This window comes from Typopeltis vanoorti, chromosome 15 (assembly GCF_054136105.1).
Source record: "Typopeltis vanoorti isolate ZY-2024b chromosome 15, IOZ_Tvanoo_1.0, whole genome shotgun sequence".
NCBI lineage: Eukaryota > Metazoa > Arthropoda > Arachnida > Uropygi > Thelyphonidae > Typopeltis > Typopeltis vanoorti.
The window spans coordinates 18,901,922-18,922,572 of NC_143563.1; the positions used below are offsets into that span (position 1 = coordinate 18,901,922).

At 37.1% G+C, this 20,651-nt stretch overlaps 1 protein-coding gene across 1 annotated transcript in view; it reads left to right on the plus strand.

The window, feature by feature from the left end:
- LOC150098435 (uncharacterized) overlaps positions 1-20,651 on the plus strand; it is a 260,713-nt gene that overhangs the window by 63,569 nt on the left and 176,493 nt on the right. The window contains exon 7 of the mRNA XM_090405278.1: positions 14,505-14,619. Within this exon, the coding sequence (XP_090261404.1) occupies positions 14,505-14,619 (115 nt within the window). The remainder of the gene's footprint in view (positions 1-14,504; positions 14,620-20,651) is intronic.

The window sequence follows — 20,651 nt, forward strand, 5'->3', positions numbered from 1 at the left end:
TCTTTATTTTTGTGAATACATATGTCTAATAATCATTACCATGTCACAAGTGCCATTAAAAATGTGAAAGAACAGTTTCAATTTATGCCAGCAGTACATAATTGGATCTCTGTCCATTCAGGAAGCTGACATTCACACCAGCTGTGTCTGTCACTTTTTTTCTCCCCTCAGGTTGAATAATGCTGGCTAATGCAGGATGACTAATGTAGGCTACTGTTCATTACTTCTGTTTCCTTTCTCTAACTGGAAGTGACCAAGTTGACTGGTGAAGTTTTCAGGTTCCATTTTTGATTTTAATGATACAGACTGCATAATAAATCTTCATAATAAAATTACTTTATTATGAAGATTTTGAGTTAGTGACATTAATTTAATTCTGCAATTAATTCCATTAATTCTGGATTTTCATTTTTATAATTTCTCTTCTGGTTCTTTCTTTTATCTTCCATCATTGTTTGCATTTTTGCTTTTTCATGTGTGACTACACAGAGGGTCTCTTTAGTCAACTATACTTGAATACCTTGACTTGTCTTCAGTGAACATATCACTGAAGACAAGAAAAACCTGGACCTCACATACTTCCTCACTACACTTCTAGATAGTTTTCTGAAATGACTGTACTGTAAGATCACCTAATTAATTTATATGTTCCTGTCATATCTCCTTTCCTCTGAGCACCTAACCTCTGTAGCTCAGTCAGTATCACTGATGTGCCCTTTTAGTGGAAAAACAATTATTTGAATCCCATGTAGGATGCCGGCCTGATTGGCTGAGTGGCTAGCGTATCCACTCTTCAGCCAAAAGGCTGTGGGTTCAAATCCCACTGTGGGCATGGATGTTTGTGATTGTCTGTGAAAATACCAGTGGTGGTGTACCATAGATGGCATTGGTGTAGATGATGTGGTTTGCTGTAGTTGGTGGATCGAGTGGTGGAGATAGATGGTAATAAGAATGCCAAAAGTGATACGAATGTACTATAAATTGAAAAACAGAGTGCAACTAATGGTAAAATGAGTAGCATTGACAATGAAAACAAATATGTGTAACTAGCAATAAAATAGAGAGAGAGAGTGATTGATAGTGAAAAAATGATGCAAGACTGAACTATATAAGAATGATGAACTGCATTTGAATGGTTTTGGTGCGAGTCATCTGGAGAGACTGCTGCTGAATGGAAGAGCAATGAGCACAGAGAATGAATCTGAGCAAGTAAGAAGAGATGTAGAAGACTGGGAATAAGGGAAAAGAGATTAAAGTGGTGTTTATGAATGAAGAAGTGGGTAGCATGAGTGGACAGAATGTGAAAACAAGTGTGCAAGACAAACATGAAAACAAGGTGATTCAGTGTGGACAGGAAGAACACAGCATGAGAAAGGTTGATGCTCAAAGAGAATGTGTGTGCGTGTGTGAACAAGAAGGTAATGGGATGGCCTGGGAGGTGAGGAAAACAGTTGGCTTTGAAGATAGTTCTTCTTGGAAGAATATGGAGAAAAAGAAATTGCTCGAGGAAAGTATGGGGACGTCACATCTAATGAGTGGTATCAGAAAAACTTGTATAGATTCCAGGAATGAGCTGTTATGTTTGTATAAGAACTAGAAGTATCAGAAACAAGGGAAATGAAATGGTTTCATTGATTGAGTTTATTCACCCAAAAATTGTTGTAATAAGTGACTGGATGAGGATGACATCCTGAAAGAAATAGAGATGGAAGTATACGATGCATTTTGTGAAGATAGAAAGGGTAAAAGGGAGGTGGAGTGCTATTGATGAAAGAAAGAGTTATGTCCATACAAGGTAGAGATGCAAGAGGGAAATAGTGGCAGTAGTTTTAAGGCAGTATGGTGTGAGATAGAGGTAAATAGAAGGAAATATTTAGTTGAATATTGATATAGACCTGGTAATGAAATGTATAATCAAATTAGCCAAGCAAATAAGAAAAGGGTGATCATTATGGGTGATTTTAATTATGGCAATACAGAATGGAATGATGAGGTGGCAACCAAAAGTAAAGAAAATAAGTTTCTCGAGTTTCCTCAAGTCTTGAGGGTCCTGACTTTGATCATTTGTCAAGGCTTGAGGGTTCTGGATTTGATCACTTCATCAGAGGATGTTAGAATGAGGGGAGAGAGGATTAGGTTAGGGGATGAAAAGTTCTGATAAACACCTAGAACAAAAATGATATTAAAGCAACATATATAACTACAAGAAAGAACATATCTTAAAACCCTTTAACCCCCACGTGTCATCAAATTGTAATAATTTGTTCTTTTTCTTTTAGGATATATAAGAAGACATGTCAGAGGTTTTGAAGAAATTTGAAGACATAGAGGTGCGACCTGTCATCAAGTTTTTCTACAAGTTGCTGCAAGAAAAGTCTGCAACTGAGACCAAACTTTGTGTGAGACTTTAGGGACTAGTCCCCAGCATATACAACAGTTGTCAGATGTTGGACAAGATTAAAAATGGGCATCCCAAGACAACAGGTGCCCTCAGGTCAGGAAGACCTTCCACAGTGATCACACCTGAAAACATCAATGCAGTACATGCCCTGATTCTTGGTAATAGACGAATACCAGCCAGAAAACATTGCAAAGACTCTGGGGATATCCAAGGAATGAGTTGGGGTCATTATCCAGCAACATCTGAACATGCAGAAGCTCTCAGCAAAGTGGGACCTGAAATGTTTGAATGCTGACCAAAAGAGAGAACACATGCTGTCATCTCAAGTGATTTTGGGTATTTGTGAGAAATCAGGTGCAAATTTTTTGGCTCAAGTTGTGACTGTTGGTGAAACATGGCTTCATCACTATGACCCAGAGACCAAACAACAGTCAGTGGGGTGGAGACAAAGGTTCTCCAGGGATAAAAAAAGTTCCAAACACAAAAATCAGTTGGGAAGGTTATTGCCATTTTCTTTTGAGATATGGATGGTTAATCCTTACCAAGTATCTCAAAAAAAGGTGAAACTGGTATGGCAGTAGTTTATTCAACAGCTTCGAAGGAATTGAAGGAAAAATGCAGTGGGAAACTGAGCCGAGGCATGTTGCTTTTGCAGGACACACCTGCTCACACTGCTCATGAAACCCAACAGACAACATGCAGCTTGGGCTTTCAATGTCTGCCTACCCATCCTATTGCCAGACCTGATCCCATCTGACTATTTCCTATTCCCAAATTTTAAAGAAACACTTGAAAGGAACAAAATTTACCACAGATGAAGAGGTCATATTTGCAGCTGAGGATTACCGCAGTTGATTACTGCATGATAAGTTGATAGTCAAACTAGAGCAAATGCGGTTGGATATTAGACTAGCACATTGGATTGGAGATTGGCTGGCTGATAGGTATCAACAAGTTGTGTATGGCAGAACAATATTCCAGAAGAGGAATGTCACTGGTAGTGTGCCTCAGGGGTCTGTTTTAGGACCACTGCTGTTTAGTCTGTATGTTAATGATACTGGGTAAGATATGGATGAGATATTTAGTTGTTTGCAGATGATGCAAAGTTGGTACAAACATGTTCTATCCTTACAAGAAGACTTGAATAGATTGAGCTAACGGGCATGGGAATTATTCCACTCCTTTGGAACATGACCCTATGTTAGACCCGGTTCAGTGATGTGAAATGTAAGGTTTTAAAATTTGTGAAATTTAGAATTTATGCTTGGTGGGGATATTGTTAGAGGTGGAGGAAATAAGAGATTTGGGATGATGGTATACAAGGATCTGAAATTTAGAGGCTGCATGGCCAAAATTGTGAAGACAATATAATGAATTTTTGGAATGATGTGTAGGACACTGACTTATAGAAGTCAGGCAATTCTGGTTCCATTATATAAGGCCTTGATTAGGCCAAATAGTGCACAAATTTTATCAAGGGTTTTCAAAAGGATGAAGAGATGTCGGAAAGGATCCAGAGGCAATTGTCTATTGTAGTTTCTGATCTCTGGAATGTTGAATATGAAGAAAGGTTGAGAAGATGCAATTTACAGAGTCTAGTGGAATAGGGTGATATGATAGAGATGCACAAGTTGGTAAGGAATTGCTATAAGATTAATGTTGAAGAAGTTTTTCATAAAATGTTGGGAGATTGGGGGGGGGGTAGAACAAGAGGTCATCCCTGGAAGCTGCATGAAGAGGGTTTGAGCAAGGGAGTGAGAAGTAAGTTTTTTGCATGAGAATGATTGGAATGCATTGCCTGAGATTGTAGTGTCTGCAGAGAATTTGAATGTGTTTAAGTCAAGGTATGATGGGCTGTGTGTATCACCAAGGGACCTCCTAGATGAGTCCTTTTTCTCCATTGGGTTTAGGATAATTTAGGATAATAATAATAATCATATTAATATGACCAGTGAGAAGATAGGATAGGATGTGTATGTATAATTTTATCATACTATGAGGTAACCAGTTAATCACAACATGGCAACCTAAAATAAATATGCAGTAGACAGTGGGAATTAGCTTATTTTTTACCCAGTGATGGAATTTTCAGAATTTGGCCATTAATAGTGGATATTACAACTTGAGAAAGAGGTATTTATTTATTCCAAAATATTTCATTATATTGATTCTAATTTGAATGTTTTTCAATTGTTTCATGAGTTGCTACCGTGTCATATGACATCATTGGACCCTGTCCATCCAACAATGTTTCAGAGCCAGTCAGAATTTGGAAACACACTAATGTAGTTATATGTGGGAGACTTAAGGATTTTATTTTATTAAGTGTTTTTTTCTTCTTCCTTTTTACGTATTAGGCCTAGTGGCCTGTTACAGAGCTGTGCTTAGCCCTTCCAAACCATGCCCATCCCGAGGATAAGGTGGTTAGCCCTATGCCTCCCAGTGTGTTCTAATGTCTGTAGATGCATGTGTTCACAGGGCTGGTTTGTCTGTTCTGGGGGATGAAAATCCAGAGTTTCCAGGTGGACCCCCCCACTTCCATATGAAACCAGCTAACACACCTTTTGTCGAAAGAGACCAGAAGGTTCCTCACTTCACTGACGGGAATCGAACCCAGGTCTTTCCAGCCAAAGGGCTACGTCTATACCAACTGACCTATGGAGGCTCTAAGTGTTTTTTTTTATGGTCCTGAAAGTTTTCAATATTTGCTTATGATGGTAGAGAAGAAATTGTTTGCTTTTTTCCATAAAATGATTCAAGTCATACTATAAGTGCTAGAAGTGAAAACAGGTAGTAATAAAAATAATAAATGGTCTTGCATCACATATAAAATGCATGAATTTTTGTTTCACTAATTGAAAAAATAGCAAACATATTTGCTTCAAGGCTGGTAGTTATATAGAGTTAAGCTATTAGATGTAGCATTAGCAAAAGCTTATAAATTGAGTAGATTTAGGAATAAATATGTGACTGATATATTAGGCAACTGTGGTAGAGTACACCCACGTTAGCATCTGACAAGTGAGATATTTGCCTGACTGGTAAGCAAGCACAAGATATATATATGTATGTATACACACACACACAGAGATACAGGCCATATATACAGGGTGTTCGGGATAAATTTGACAGTTTCGTAAGGAAAAAGAAAATCTTCTTTGTATCTATTAAATTTAATGAATTGACAAAAAAACATTACAGGCAGAGTTAATTACAATACTATCAACAAGATTTACTCAAAATAACCACCATTAGCATCGATCACAGCTTCAATTCTGCTTCGGAACCTCGAACAAGCTGATGCTACAGTCTCCCTGGGAAGGGCCGCAAAAACTGTTTTAATTTTATCCATTAACTGGGCTTTTGTATTACTGGAAGTGCGATTGGTGTCTTTTTCAACTGCGCCCCATACAAAATAATCCATGGGGTTAAGGTCTGGGGAGTTTGGAGGCCAAACATTTGGACTGGTGAAGTCGTAGAAATTTTCAGACAACCATTTTTGACTTTTCCCAGAGGTGTGGCAAGGGGCCGAATCCTGCTGCCATACATACGGCCTACCATTGGCTACCCTTGTTATCCAGGGCTTGACTACAGTTAGCAACTCCACGAACAAAGCCCGAATTCCAATGCCAGGGTTCTTCAACACCTGTTCCTGCAGATTTGCGAGGAATTCTGCTGTACGAACGCAATCAGATCGTCTGCTAGGGATCTTTCTTCTTGCTACATCCTCGTAGTCACCATTGCAAGTCTCTAGTTCATGCCTGATTGTTTTTACTGTATTCAGGGAGCATTGGGCAGCAGTCGTAATATCCTTATTTTGATGGCGGGCACGAATCATCATGATACAAGTTATTCTCTTCCATGATTCAGGTGGGTTCCAGCTATCCATCCTTTCTGACATCTTGTATATGAATGAAGAAGGGTCCAAACTTTTAAATGAAGAGAAGTGTGTGTTAATACATGTAACTTACGGAAAAATATAATTAATTATAAATATGTCAAATTTATCCCGAACACCCTGTATATATATATATATATGCCATATATTTGGATATGTCCACCTTTGGCTTTGATCACCTCTTGAAAAATTATTGGTAGATTGTGTGTGTGTGTGTGTGTGTGTATATATATATATAGATACACTATCTACCAATAATTGTCTGGACACTTTAGCAATTTACAGTTGATGCCAGCAGGTGAACCCTAATATCAGATATGTCCACCTTTGGCTTTGATCACCTCTTGCACCCTTTGAGGGAGGTTTTTCACCAATGTACGGCAGACATCAGGTGGAATTGTCTCCATTCCTCCATCAAAGCATCACTGAGTTCAGTGACAGATTGAGGACGTGCTGCTCTGGACCTCAATCGCCACTTCAGTTTGTCCCACAGGTGTTCGATGGGGGTTGAAGTCAGGACTCTTGGCAGGCCAGGGCAGTCATTTAACACCCATCTCTTTGTACCATTCCATAACAGCTGCAGCTTTGTGGCATGGGTCCGTTCCATAAAAACTCCACAGTGTAGGCAGTACCTGATTATTCAGAACATCAAGATACTGAGCTGCCTTCATGGAACCATGGACAACAACAGTGGTCCCACTCCAAACCAGCTGAATACACTTCACACCATTACTTCACTACCACCAAACTTTACTGTGGGTACAACACACTGTCGAACAAGCATTCACCAGGCTGCCTCCACATCCACAGCCTGTCATCAGACTGGAAACAGGTGAATCCTGATTCATTGCTCCACAGTACTGTTTTCCATTGGTCAATTATGCAGTTTACACACTCTTCGCACCAGGCCAGACAAGCTGCATTGTTCATTGTTGTGAAGTTCAGCTTGTATACCAATTGCTGTTTCATAGAAACCAAGTAAAAAGATTTTTCGTGTTGCCATACTGATACAATGAGGTACCACTTCCTATATCTGTACACCAGTTTTTATGTTATTTGAAGTTATGGAACATTCCAGGTTTGTTAATAACATAAAAAACCAGTGTACAGATAGTAGGAAGCAGTATTTCATCATGGTAGTTGAATACAGGTGGTATGGCAACATGACGTGAACTCAGTGACTTCAAGAGAGGTGTCATTGTGGGCCATCACATTGATGGCATGTCCATATGTACCATTGCTGCTCAACTGGAGCATCCAAAATCAATGGTTGGTGATGTGATCAACAAATGTAGACAAGATATAACTTGAAATCAGTTGGAATTGGATTTGAGATTTTCATTATTGTAAGACACTTTACAAGTGCTAATTTTACCAATAAAATTCTACTGAGAAAGTTACAACTAACATGTCATATAAACTTTGTGAAAGGTGTTCACTGTATATTGAAGTGACAAACATATGCTAAAGGGAGTTCCTGTGGGCAGTGTATGCATAAACATGTTAAAGATTCTTGATTTATTTATGAGGATGATATCATCTGCATAGAGAGAAGAACTTAATATCTCATGTTTGAATATCACTATCCAATGACATGTACTTGAAAACAGTCGAGTGTATACATTATAAATAACAGTGTTGGTAGTGTACAACTCTACCTTACTTGATTTAATATGAAACCACTTCCCATATATCCTTCAGCTCTAATTGCTGATTTCTGACTGAAGTATAAGCTGTGTATTCTTCTGTATAATATTCTGTTCACACCTTACATGATTTAGTGTTTTGAACAGATTTCATTTTGGTACTCTACCATATGTTTTTTTTTTAATTGTTTTTTTTTTAAAGTTCAGAAATGTAAAAAAAAAAGAAAAAGATCCTAGCTTTTTGAAGCGTGTTTGCATAAACCTCTTGTGGAACACTAAGAAAGAAAATTCCTGTATGATCTGTAATCCTCACATTCAGTTTTATTTATTTCTTTTTTATAAAATGGTAAAGGGGAAAACTGTACTCCATCTTTGATTCTAACTTCTAAACAAACCTTCTGGATTTATGTAGTGTTGCAACTACAAACTTTTCATACCACCCTGTTTTAGCATTTTGCATTGAATAACGTCTCCTTTTTGCATTTTAGATTTTTGTAAGCTTTTTCTGCCTTGAGTATTGAAATGCACTCCTGATTTTATTCTTCATTTTCTACCATTTTTAACTAATTGGTAAACAAGCTGTATTTCTTGTTTTCCAATTGAGAATGAATGCCACTAAGGGGGTGAGGTCTAGATTTTTCTCTCATAGGGTGGTGTGTGATTGGAATGGATTGCCATTGGATGTTCTGAGTGCAAGCAGTGTGAATGAATTTAAGAATAAGTATGATAGCTGGTGCATGTAGTATGTGGCCTCCCCCGATGAGTCCCTGACTCCCTGGAGGTCTCTCTTAATAATAATAATAATAATGATATTTACTTCTAGATTCTGTCTAGAATCTTCTCATGATTTTTGGTTGGTATTTTTATGTTGCAGCATTAGCAGGTCAACTTTTATTAAAATACCAGCTATTTCATTTATTTTGTATTATGTTTTTTAATGATAATTCTATATCCCAGAGTTGTTCAACCTTGAATGGGCAAATGAGGAAAACTACTACTTTTCTGTTGTGTTTATGTTGTGTTGCATTGTGTTGTTTTATGTTATGTTATGTTTCAATTTTTTTTTTCCCACGTTTTTTTTAGTTCACAACACGCTTATGAGAAATTAGTGTTTGATTTATAATAGCTTGCTTAACAATAGTGTTTCAGGAACCAGTTATGCCATAAAAGTGGGGACTTATTAATGAGTAGAAAGAGAAACAAGTTTGAAAGCAGGACCTAGCTTTTGAAATGCAAAATCAGAAGAAAATTCTGTCAGCTCAAGAAGTTAATAAAGCAGTCTAGAGAAAGAAGAAATTAAAATTCTATACAAATTTTCTGGTAAGTAATGTTCATGAAGTATGGAATACTGACACCTACAATAAAGAATATATGTTGCTAGTGACTCATGGAGAAGTAGCGGTGTATTTGAACAGTATTACAAAAGGTGTTTCTTCCCCCCTTAATTATATCATGTAGATTTGTGTGATAGCCAGACTGGATATAATCTTTGTGCTGTGGCATTGTGGTTCTGAAAGTGTTAGCTTCAGTTGTTATTTTGATTAACATGGAGGTGCCGTTAACCTTACGAAAATGGCGGTAGTCACAGTGAAGAAACTTATGGCAGTAGAGCAAATGTCTCAACTAAGAAATCAAGTTTTTCCCTGGACTTTTAACAGTAAAGATGCAACAGTTGTTTTATGTATAGAAGGAAAGAACGAGCATTAGAATTAGTGATAGTGATAGTCAAATGACATGAATAGAGAGACAAAGAATGTGGAAAGGGATTTGAAGAAATTGTTGGAAGTGAAGGATAATAGTGTCATTGGGAAAGTGGTTAGTTTGCTGCCGAGATATGATAGTAGTGAACTGAGAAGGAGAGCAATGATACTGAATAACAAGATGGTTGAATTGTGTCAAGCAGAAAGTGTTCAATTTGTGAATGTATGGAATGAATTTGAAGGGAAGTTAGAATGGTTCAAAGCTGATGGAGTGCATTTGATTGGGTTTGGTGTTGGTCATTTGGAACAATTACCATTTAATAACAGTGCACAGGGTTCATATGAAATTAGTACCACTAATTGTCAGAGAGAGGTTGAGAAGCAGGTTGTGGAAGGATGGGAAGAGGATAGATACAAAGGTGAGGAAGTGATTATAGCAGAGCAAAGTAATGCAGTGCAAAACAGTGGGGATGATAAGAATATAAATGAAAATCAAAGTCAGGATCAGGTAAATAGGGATGGTCAGAATGAAGAGAGAAGTGCACTATAGCAGAGAGAGAGAGTAAACAGTGATCGTGGTGATGGGATGGCCTCAAAGAGTGAAGAATTGTTATGCTTGTATACTAATGTACAGAGTATCGGAAATAAAAGGGCTGAGTTTGTAGCATTGATTGAATCAGTATGCCCAACAACAATTGACATAAGTGAACTTGGTTGACTGAGGATGATATACTGTCAGGACTTAAAATGGTAGGATATAGAATTTTCCATAATGATAGGAAGAGAAGGGGAGGGGGGCATTGTTAATGGTAGCAGAGGAATTGTGTCCTTCAAGAGTCAAAGCGGAAAATAGTAGTACATGTGAAGATTTTGAAGCTGTTTAGTGTTCAGTTGAGATCAATAGAATAGCATCTCTAATAGGATGCTGCTGTCTACGCAGTTAGCCGAGTGGTTACGCGCTCCGCAACCATATGTCTGGAAAAGAAGTGTCCTGCGTTCACTTCTCATCACCGACGTAAGAAGCTTAAGGATCTTTCTCAGACATAGCCAAGTTATCCGGTCTTGGGCGTGGACAGCAGGGTTTTTCTCCCCAGTTTTTCTGGAGTTTTTCCTCCCACAAAGCAGGCAAACTGATCTTAAGAACACAACGCTTCACAGACAGTTACACATGGTTGAGTGTGGGGATAATGACCCCCCCCCCCCCAAAAAAAAAAAAAAAAAAAAAAAGGGAGGCCAAGACCTTACATGGGGCTGTAGTGTCGAAGAAGAATAGGATGCTGTTATAGGCCAGGAAATGTGGAGAGTATTGATTGTGAAATGTTTAGATAAATTAGTTGGGCAATTAAGAGGAAGATGATCCTAATGGGAGATTTTAATTATAGGAATGTGGATTGGAAAGAAGTAATAGTCTGTAGAGGATAGATACAAAGGTGAGGAAGTGATTATAGCAGAGCAAAGTAATGCAGTGCAAAATAGTGGGGGATGATAAGAATATAAATGAAAATCAAAGTCAGGAACAGGAATGATCAGAATGAAGAGAGAAGTGCACTATAGCAGAGAGAGAGAGCAAACAGTGATCGTGAAACAAGAAGAGTGAATTTGTGAGGTTTATCGGTGTTAGGTTAAGTGATATCCTCACAGGTTGTGTTGTGAACGAGGCATCAACACTACCACCTGTTGATGAAGGTGATCATGAGGTATTTGTTTGGAAGGTAGTCAAACAGGAAAAAGTTATCAAGAAGGTCTCTATGTGGAACTATAAGGTGGGTGATTATCAGAAGCTCTGTAGTTAATTAGAATTGATACATTGGGTTGATGAATTATGTAGAAAATATGTTGACAGTTTACTTAAAACGTGTTTAGATAGGTTAATTATCACTTGCTTATCTGGTAGAGAAGGTTTGCAGTTGTTATGATTATCATTTAATCACAGCAAATAGACACAAATTGATAAATTCAATTTACTGTTTGATAATCATAACAACTGCAAACCTTCTCTACCAGATAAGCAAGTGATAATTAACCTATCTAAACACGTTTTAAGTAAACCTGAGATCTCTATTCTCAAAAAAGGTTTCAACTTTGCTTTAAAACTCATATGTTGACAGTGTATGGGAAATGATAAAGCAGTATCTAACACAAGCAATTCATAACTGCATACCAAGAGTTGAGCGAATAAATACAGTAGGAGTGAGATGGATGAATGTGAAATCAAGCAAGCAAGCAGTGTTACAAAAGAAATTGTTATGGAGGAAGTACAAGATTGTAGTGAATTGATGCATGAAGAATATAAAGTTCAGGCCAGAAAAGTGACAAGCATGGTTAAAAAAGAAAAAGTAGAATATGAGAGGGGATTGGCCAGTCAGGTCAAAACTAATCCAAGGAAATTTTTCTGCTATGTGGCAAACAAGAGGAAAAATAATTATGGCAGGTTGATGCTGGTGGACAGTTATGGTAGCAAAGTAACCTTAGCAAATATAGTGGAATTATTTAACGAACACTTATCAGTGTATATCATAGTGGCTTGAATGATGCTGTGTATTAGGAGAATTAAAGGCGAAAGAATCAGGGTGTATCAAGTGTTGCTTGGGTTACATGTTAATAAGGGTGTGGGAATGGATGACATATCACCATATTTTTAAAGAATGTGCAAAAGAGTTAGTGTTGCCCTTGTTGTGGTTATTTAATGAAAGTCTTGCAGTGGAGAAATTTCCTAAGGAGTGGAAATAAGGCAAAATAGTAGCTCTCCACAAGCTTGGTTTGAGAACAGAAGTTTTCAATTATAGACTGGTCTGTATATCTGCAGTTGTGATCATAGTGTTGGAAAACTTGGTTAGAAATAGATTACAGGATTGGGTTGAACAACATAAGATTCCCTGTGATGGTCAGCATGGATTTGTGAAGAGCAGGTCTTGTTTTAGCAATCTGTTTATGTTTTATGATAAGGTGACAAATGTGTTGGATGAGGAAGAATCATATACAGTGATATTCTTGGACTTTGCAGAAGCATTTGATAGATTACCACATGCTAAATTGGTGTACAAGCTGCAGAGGGTAGGAATAGATATTATATTAGTTAGATGGATCGGAGATTGGCTCTCTGAACAATACCAGCAAGTTGTGCATGATGGAGCTGTGTCTCAGAAAAGGAAGGTGACCAGTGGCTTGCCTCAGGGTTCTGTTCTTGGGCCCCCTACTGGTTAACTTATTTGTTAATGATATTTCGTGTGGATTGACTGGGGCTTTTCATATGTTTGCCAGTGATTTAAAATTAGGTAGAATTATCAGGAGTAGTATGCTAATTCTCTGCCTGAAGATTTGAATAGACTTTTAGCTTGGACAAATGAGTAGGGTTGCAGTTTAAATGTTAATGAATGTAAGATGTTACACTTTGGAATACAGAGATATAAAATTACATACTGTATTGGTTAATGTTAATCAGTGTAAGGTGTTACACTTTGGGATACAGAGATACAAGGTTACATACTGTATTGGTGGATCTGTACTTTAGGAACTGGATGAGATTTGGGATCTTGGAGTGATGGTGGACAGTGTACTGAAGTTCGAAGGGCACATTGCACGTGTTGCAAAGGCTGCACATCATATTTCTACTATGATGAACATAATGTGATGTACATAAGGAAGTGGTGGTGCATCTATAAAAGGCATTGATCAGACCACATGTGGCTGTTGTGCTTAGACTATTGGTCATCTAGTTTTGATTGTGATGTGGAAACACTAGAGAGGGTCCAAAGACAAATAACCAAAGTGATATCTGGACTCTGGAGTGTTGATTGTGAAGAGCATTTGAGAGAATGTGGATTACAGAGATTGGTGGATAGGAGAAAAAGAGGAGATATGACAGAGACCTTTAAGTTAAGAGATTCTATCAGATTTATACAGAAGAAATTATAAAAAGAGTGGATGTTAAGATGGGAAGAACGAGGGGCCATCCCTGGAAATTGTATAAGGATGTGGTGAAAAATGGAGTGAGGAGTAGATTTTTTACATGGAGAGTTGTTAGTGAGTGGAATGCATTGCCTGAGTATGTTGTGAGTGCAGGTACTGTAAATAACTTCAAAAGTCATTATGATAGACATTACCATACCAAATAATAATAAAGTTACAGATCTTAGTTAGTGTTCATGAATACTCTTTAGTAAGTACACACTTTAGTAAGTATCACAACAAGCGACACCAAACTGGACAGAATTGTTCAGACTCTCCCAGGACAGACGGATGTGGAAAGAGTTCATTCGGCCTCATCATCATCATCCACATAGATGATGGAAGAGAGAAGAAGAAGAAGTACACACTTACTGTATGATCTATAACTTTATATTACCTTAGTTTATTCTAAGCATCAATATTCCATACTCCATGATCATTGCTTAAACAGAAACTTTATGAATGTTTTTTAATCGTACATAAAGAAGATTGAAATTTATAGAGGATTTGAAATTTCATTAAACAGAACTCCTAAAAAGACTTCAGGAAAAAACAGACTTTAAACATCACAGAGTACAAAATATTTGGGGAATTAATGGTTATTTATGTGAAAAATTGATGCGAAGACTACTCTGAAAGTATCAAACAAATAAAATAGAAGAAGAATATTCAGGAAGAATGCAGTGATAATGATAGCATAATTCTGGAGGTAGATGGTACAAGTTTTGAGGAAAGAAAAAAAACAGCAAAATAAAATAAAATATTTGAAATATAGTAGAATATTTTAATGGTATTAATTTCTATGCTTTTTATGTTGTATTTGTTTTGTTAATGAAAATGGGTATTTTTATAATTATTATTAATTTCTTTATTTTTTTTTTTTAAGTACACACCTTTTATAACTGTTTCAGTGTGGTATCATGTCTAGCCAGAAATGTTAATCTCCTAGCTACAAAGTCTAACATAGAGTTACTTCTCCATGAGATAATGAAATCGCATTTGCATCATGAACCACAACTTAAACAGGTAAGATCCATATAGTGTCCAATCTGATTTGAATTACAAATCTTATGTAGCTTGAAGTTGAGTAAAAGTAGGTTGCACAAGAGAGTGAAGAGTAGTTTTTCTCATGGAGACTGGTAAGGGAATTTTATCGGTGAAATCAAGTGCAGAATCTCTTGATTTCACCAGTAAAGGCCTTCAAGGCTCAGTGAAAATAATCATTAGGGAATGAAATTGTATATAACTCTCAGATATGCATCAGAGAATATCTATTTGTTGCCATTAATATGCTAGTGATGTACAATATTTGGCCTCTGTAGCCAAGGACTTAACTGGACATTCTCTAGGTATGCCCTGTTTTGTCTCCACTGTAGGTTTTCAGTTTCTGCCCAACTCCCTTGCGCATATAGCAGTAAAAAGCTGTTCTAACAAGCCAGCTGCTAGATAGCACACAGAACTGAATTTAACAGAAATACATTAGGAGGCTTCCTGACCAATTGGTGTATAATCCTATTACTGATTACTGTCAGAGTAATCATAAAGGAGAGGATAGCTCAGGAGTCAGCTTGGAACTTTAGCATGGAATAAGGTGTTAAGCAGGAGGTAGATAAATGGGAACTGACCAAAAGATATTTAACAATGTCAGTGTGCTAATGTATTCTGATGGGTCAAAAGACCGAATCAAGAAGGTGTCAAATGAATGAATGATGGTATTAAGCATGAAATATGGAATAAGAGGCTACTGTGGAGGTAGCACAAGATGAATAATGGTAGCACTCAGTTGCCTGAGTAGTATAAAGCAGTGCTTCCCAAAAGGCTAAGGGATGAGTGACTGGCAGTTCAGATAGGTATCAGAAAGTTGTATATGGTGGTGCATATTTTGGGCCATTGCTGTTCAATTTGTATATTAATAATATTATGATAGATTTAATTGATGATGTGCACCTGCTTGTAGATGATGCAAAATTGAGGAGAACAATGCAGAGTCAAGCAGATGTTATGGCCTTGCAGGAGCACTTGAATAGATTGCATAAATGGGCAGGTAAGTGGAACTGTCAATTCATTGTTGCAAAGTTTAAGATTTTGAAATTTGGTAATCAATGATAAGATGCAAAGTACACACTTGGTGGGGAAACTTTAAAGGAGATAGAAGAAATGAGAGATCTGGTGGACAAGGACCTGAAATTCAGGGGCCACATTACACAAGTTGTTAGGTCATCACATTGCATAATGGCAATGATGCAGAGGATTTTGACATGAGGAATAAAGAGATTGACTCCATTGTATATAATCCATATGAGTCCTTGATTAAGCCTCATATGGATTATTGTGCACAGATTTGGTCACCAGGTTTTCATGCTGACAAGGATATGTTAAAAAGGGTCCAGATAAGATTCACAAAAGTGGTAACTGTTCTTTGGAATGTGGAGTATGAAGGCAGATTGAAAGAATGTAATTTGCAAGGCCTTGTGAATAAGATGTGATGGGGTTATGATTGAGGCATATAAATTAGTCAGGGTTTGTAATCAGGTTATCATTAAAGAAATTGTTCATAGAATGGGAAGGTGGGGGGCATCCCTGAAAATTGTATATGAAAGATGTGAACAAAGGATGAGGATCTATGCATGGAGAGTGGTTGGTGGGTGGAATGCATTGCCTGAGTGTCTTGGGAATGTAGACATATTGAATCAGTTTAAGCTACGGTTGGATGAGCTTTATGTGGAATTGTGTTTACCTCTTACAATGAGTCTCTGACTTCATGGAGATCAGCTGTTAAAAAAATTAATAATAATAGACATGAGATATTTACAGGTTCTTTACAAGGTATTATTTTTAAACATTGTGGATAATGATAATGTAAATGCACACACACACACACTCACTGATTGAAGAAAAATTGATCTTTTAAATGCCTGCCTGGTTGGCCGAGTGGATAGCGTATCCGCTCTCCAGCCAAAAGGCTGCAAGTTCGTGGGAATGGATGTTTGTGATTGTCTGTGGAAATACCTGTTTTGGTGGGCAGTAGATGGCATTGGTGTAGTTACGGTCAGTTGGTGATTGAATGATGGAGACAGAGTTGTAGATCAGGTGTTCTCCCTCGATGAGTCCTTGGACTCCCCGGAGGTGTGAAATAATAATAATAATAATAATAAATGATATATATATATATATATCCACTAGATATCACCATTAGGAGTTTCATGATACCAGTCTCATTTTCAAACTGCCACAACTGCTGCTGTAATCCTTGCTAAAATGAGCACCTTGATTCCATAACAAACATAGAATTACTTTCCAAGTTCTTACTCAAGTAAGTGTACTAGACAATCCAAAATTGAAATTCAGCTTACCTTAAATGGTTCAAATCAAGAACATTGAATTTTGCACTTAGCTACATGTATTTTTTTTTAAATTAACAAAGCCAAATTGAATATTAAGTCTGTTTAGAATTTCTTGATGATTTCTTTAATATATTCCAAGTATAAAAAAAAGAATTGGCCCCTTTTAAATAGCAGTTGACTCTTCTGATCCCTTGTTAAGGTATTGGCACAATTTCTACCCTTCTATGCTTCCACCTCTTTCTCATCAAATTTCAATGAATGAGAGAGAGAGACAGACAGACAGAGATGGAAGCACAGAAGCGTGGATTACACCCCTTGAGGGTACATATTAGGAAAGTGATTATGGCTATACAAGAGCTGGATACCGCAGAATTCTAGCTTTGTTTATAGGATAAGCAAAGTTATAAAAGGTATCTGCTGATAGGTAGTGTGTTACATAGTAGACCTGTGTTTGGAGAGCTACAAAAGCTAAGCTTAGTTTAGAAAGAATAGGTATATTAGTTAAAATTGTAGCAGAACTAGATTGTATGGTGATATTTATTTGATTTAAGTTAAAATTTTTATTTAAATATTGTTATTATAGTCTTCCTGCATGATAAGTTACTAGCATGTCACATGGCACCAATGCAAAGCAGAACAATGGAATCTAAGGCATCATTGTTTAAGGAATTCAATCAGAGGGACTTCATTCAGTGCAATGTCTGTGAGACGTATGCATTACCTAAAGCAAATAGACTTTGGCTTGAAAGTGATAGTGGTGGGAGAGTGTGCCAAAAATGCTATGAAAGTGAGGGTCAGAAGTATGGATCAGGTCATGAGATTGAAGTGGTGGGTGGAACAGAGAATATGCATGAAAATGCATTCAGCGGTGTAACCAGAAGATAGCATTGAAAGAGAGATTAAAAGTGACACGAGTGAGAGAGTGAAAGTGATGATTGAAAGAATAGTAGTATAATGGATGTAAGAATGAAGGGTTGGCTGTAATGATGGAGATAGTTCGGTTACTTGGAGTGATATGGGACAAAATGTGAACACATGAAGAAATATCTAGCAAGTGGTTCAGCTGAGAGCAGAAAGAAAGGAGACAGAGAAAAGAGAAAGAAATGTTTGGTTAGAGAGAAGGAAAATCGAGGAGAGAGTTTTGTAAGGCAATTATATCATAAGAGGTGTGATTGGTGGGAGAGTGACAAAATTGTGCTTCCCAGATGCAAAAATTAATGATGTTAGCAAGGCTATTAGAGTGCAAAAGGGTGAAGTAAAAGAGTTGATTGTTTTGGCTGGAATGAATGATTTGAAAGGAGAAAATGATAGTATGAGGGGAGGACATGAAAGAGGTACTGAAAATAGCAAACGAAAAGATTGAGAGAATTAAAATAGTGAAGCTGTTGTCACAGTATGACAGTTGAGCTGAGAAAGAAGGCCATAATAGTGAATGAGTCAATGTGTAGGTTATGCAGGAGGAATGATGTGAGATTTATGGAGTGAATGATGTGAAATTTGTGGAGTGAATGATGTGAAATTTGTGGTATGGAGTGAATTTGATAGATGAAAGGACTTATACAGGAAATATGGTTTGTACCTGAATGGATTTGATGTTCAGAGCTGGAAAAGTATTGTTGAATGAAGTGAAAGTGTGTGTGCAAAATCAGAGAAACTAGAACTGTTGAGCAGGTACACAGATGATAATGAGGCAGTTGAGTGTAAGAATGTGCATAAAATGCCTAAGTTAGTACTGCAGATAACAAACCAGAATGGAATAGGTAGCAAGAAACGTCAACACAGCGGTGGGCCTAATGGGCTTTTGTACTTTATGCACACTAATGCCAGGAACATTTGGAACACGGGCGAGGAGTTTTTGGTAATGGTTAGTTCATCCCCAGGGCCTCACATTGGTGAGTATGGGCATGGCCAACCCGAGATACACAAGCTAGACCTGATCTTACTTCGTACAATATACACTTGGTATATCATATCTGAAGACTGGTCTTCTACTCTTCTTTCTCTTTACTCTCTTACTTCTTACTCCTTTCCCCCAGTGCTATTATAGCAATTTGAAGGCGAGGGGGCGACTCTTTCCTCTCAAACTGTAGTTTCCACTATCTACTAAAAAAGGCAAGCTTAATAAATTAAAGACTTAATTCTGTATGTTAGTCAAGTAAATAATAGTTTAATATCCGACGTTTCACTGACTAATATCTATCAGCATTTTCAAAAAAAGCAGTAGAAAGTAACAAAAACTAGGAAACTAACCAACAATTCTAAAAATTATATAAAGTTATCACTGTGTGTGATAACAATACGACACGTGATACAATACGCGTGTTGCAAGTACAATGTTTTATTTGTTGAATATTTATTGTAATTTTCATGAAAGTTCATTTCTTTTTGGTTAAATGATCTGATTAGAGTTTTCCATATATCTGGTAGGATTAGGCCTGGATTCTTATTTAAGTTACCTGTTGAACGGGCGACTGTAGCAGCTTCTTTGAATGTTCTGGAATAGTAGTCTCTTCTATGTAGGGCATATGACTCATATCCCATTCAATATTAAGGTTGGTAGAGGCAAAGTGGGAAGAAAGGCCTGATATATCTTGTCTGTTATTCCTTACATAGCCTATGTGTTCTTTCTTTCTTGTTTCAAAACTTCTAGATGTCTGTCCAATGTAATTGATACTGCATGAACAGGGTATGCTATAAACTCCAGAGTATTTCTAGTAAGGATGGCTATCTTTCGGTGATCTTATAAACTTTTGAATGGTCTCAATAGGTTTGAAGGTTACTCTGATATTATATGATTTAACGTTGTACTTGCGACACACGTATTGTATCACGTGTCATATTGTTATCACGCACAGTGATAACTTTTATAATTTTTAGAATTGTTGGTTAGTTTCCTAGTTTTTGTTACTTTCTATTGCTTACCAGTGTATCCTTTGAAAATGCTGACAGATATTAGTCAGTGAAACATCGGATATTAAACTATTATTTACTTGACTAACATACAGAATTAACTTTAATTTATTAATACTAGTGTCAAGAAAAAGGTCATAATAAGGCAAGCTTAGTTGTCTTAAGGTAGCAGCCCCACCACCAGGATACCTATCATCATGCTAGTCACTTGACATAGGGAAACACATATTACTTTCAAGTCTCAACGAAATCCAAACCAGACAGAAAACATGGAAAACGGCTGTAAACTGGAAAAGGTTAAGAAACTTTGGAAAAAGAAAAATGTGGTGAAATATGCTACATGGTACATTAGAAGCATAGCACATAAAGAAGAATTAGATAAAATTTTCATCATCATCATCATCAAATTCCTGCCATGTACCCTCAAGGGGGTGTACAGGATATGATAGTACTACATGAAAAATTTACATTATTACTAACTTTCTATCTACAATTTTCCTACAAAATCAGTCTGTTACTTGTCAAGACTCTAACATCAATAGATCTTATATTTCTATCGTGTAAGGCACTTTGTACCGTATCAATCCACCTATATCTTGTTCTTCCTCTGGGTTGTTTTCCTGCCATCCTGGCAGAGAATATTTGTTTTGCTAATCTTTCCTCGGCCATTCTGTTTAAGTGACCATACCACCTGAGATTACCTCTGCTAATGCTTTCCTGGATGCTGACAGTGTCAAGTTCTTTCCTAATATCCTCGTTTTTAATATGATATTGCCATTGACGCCATCTGTTCACGCTTCTAAT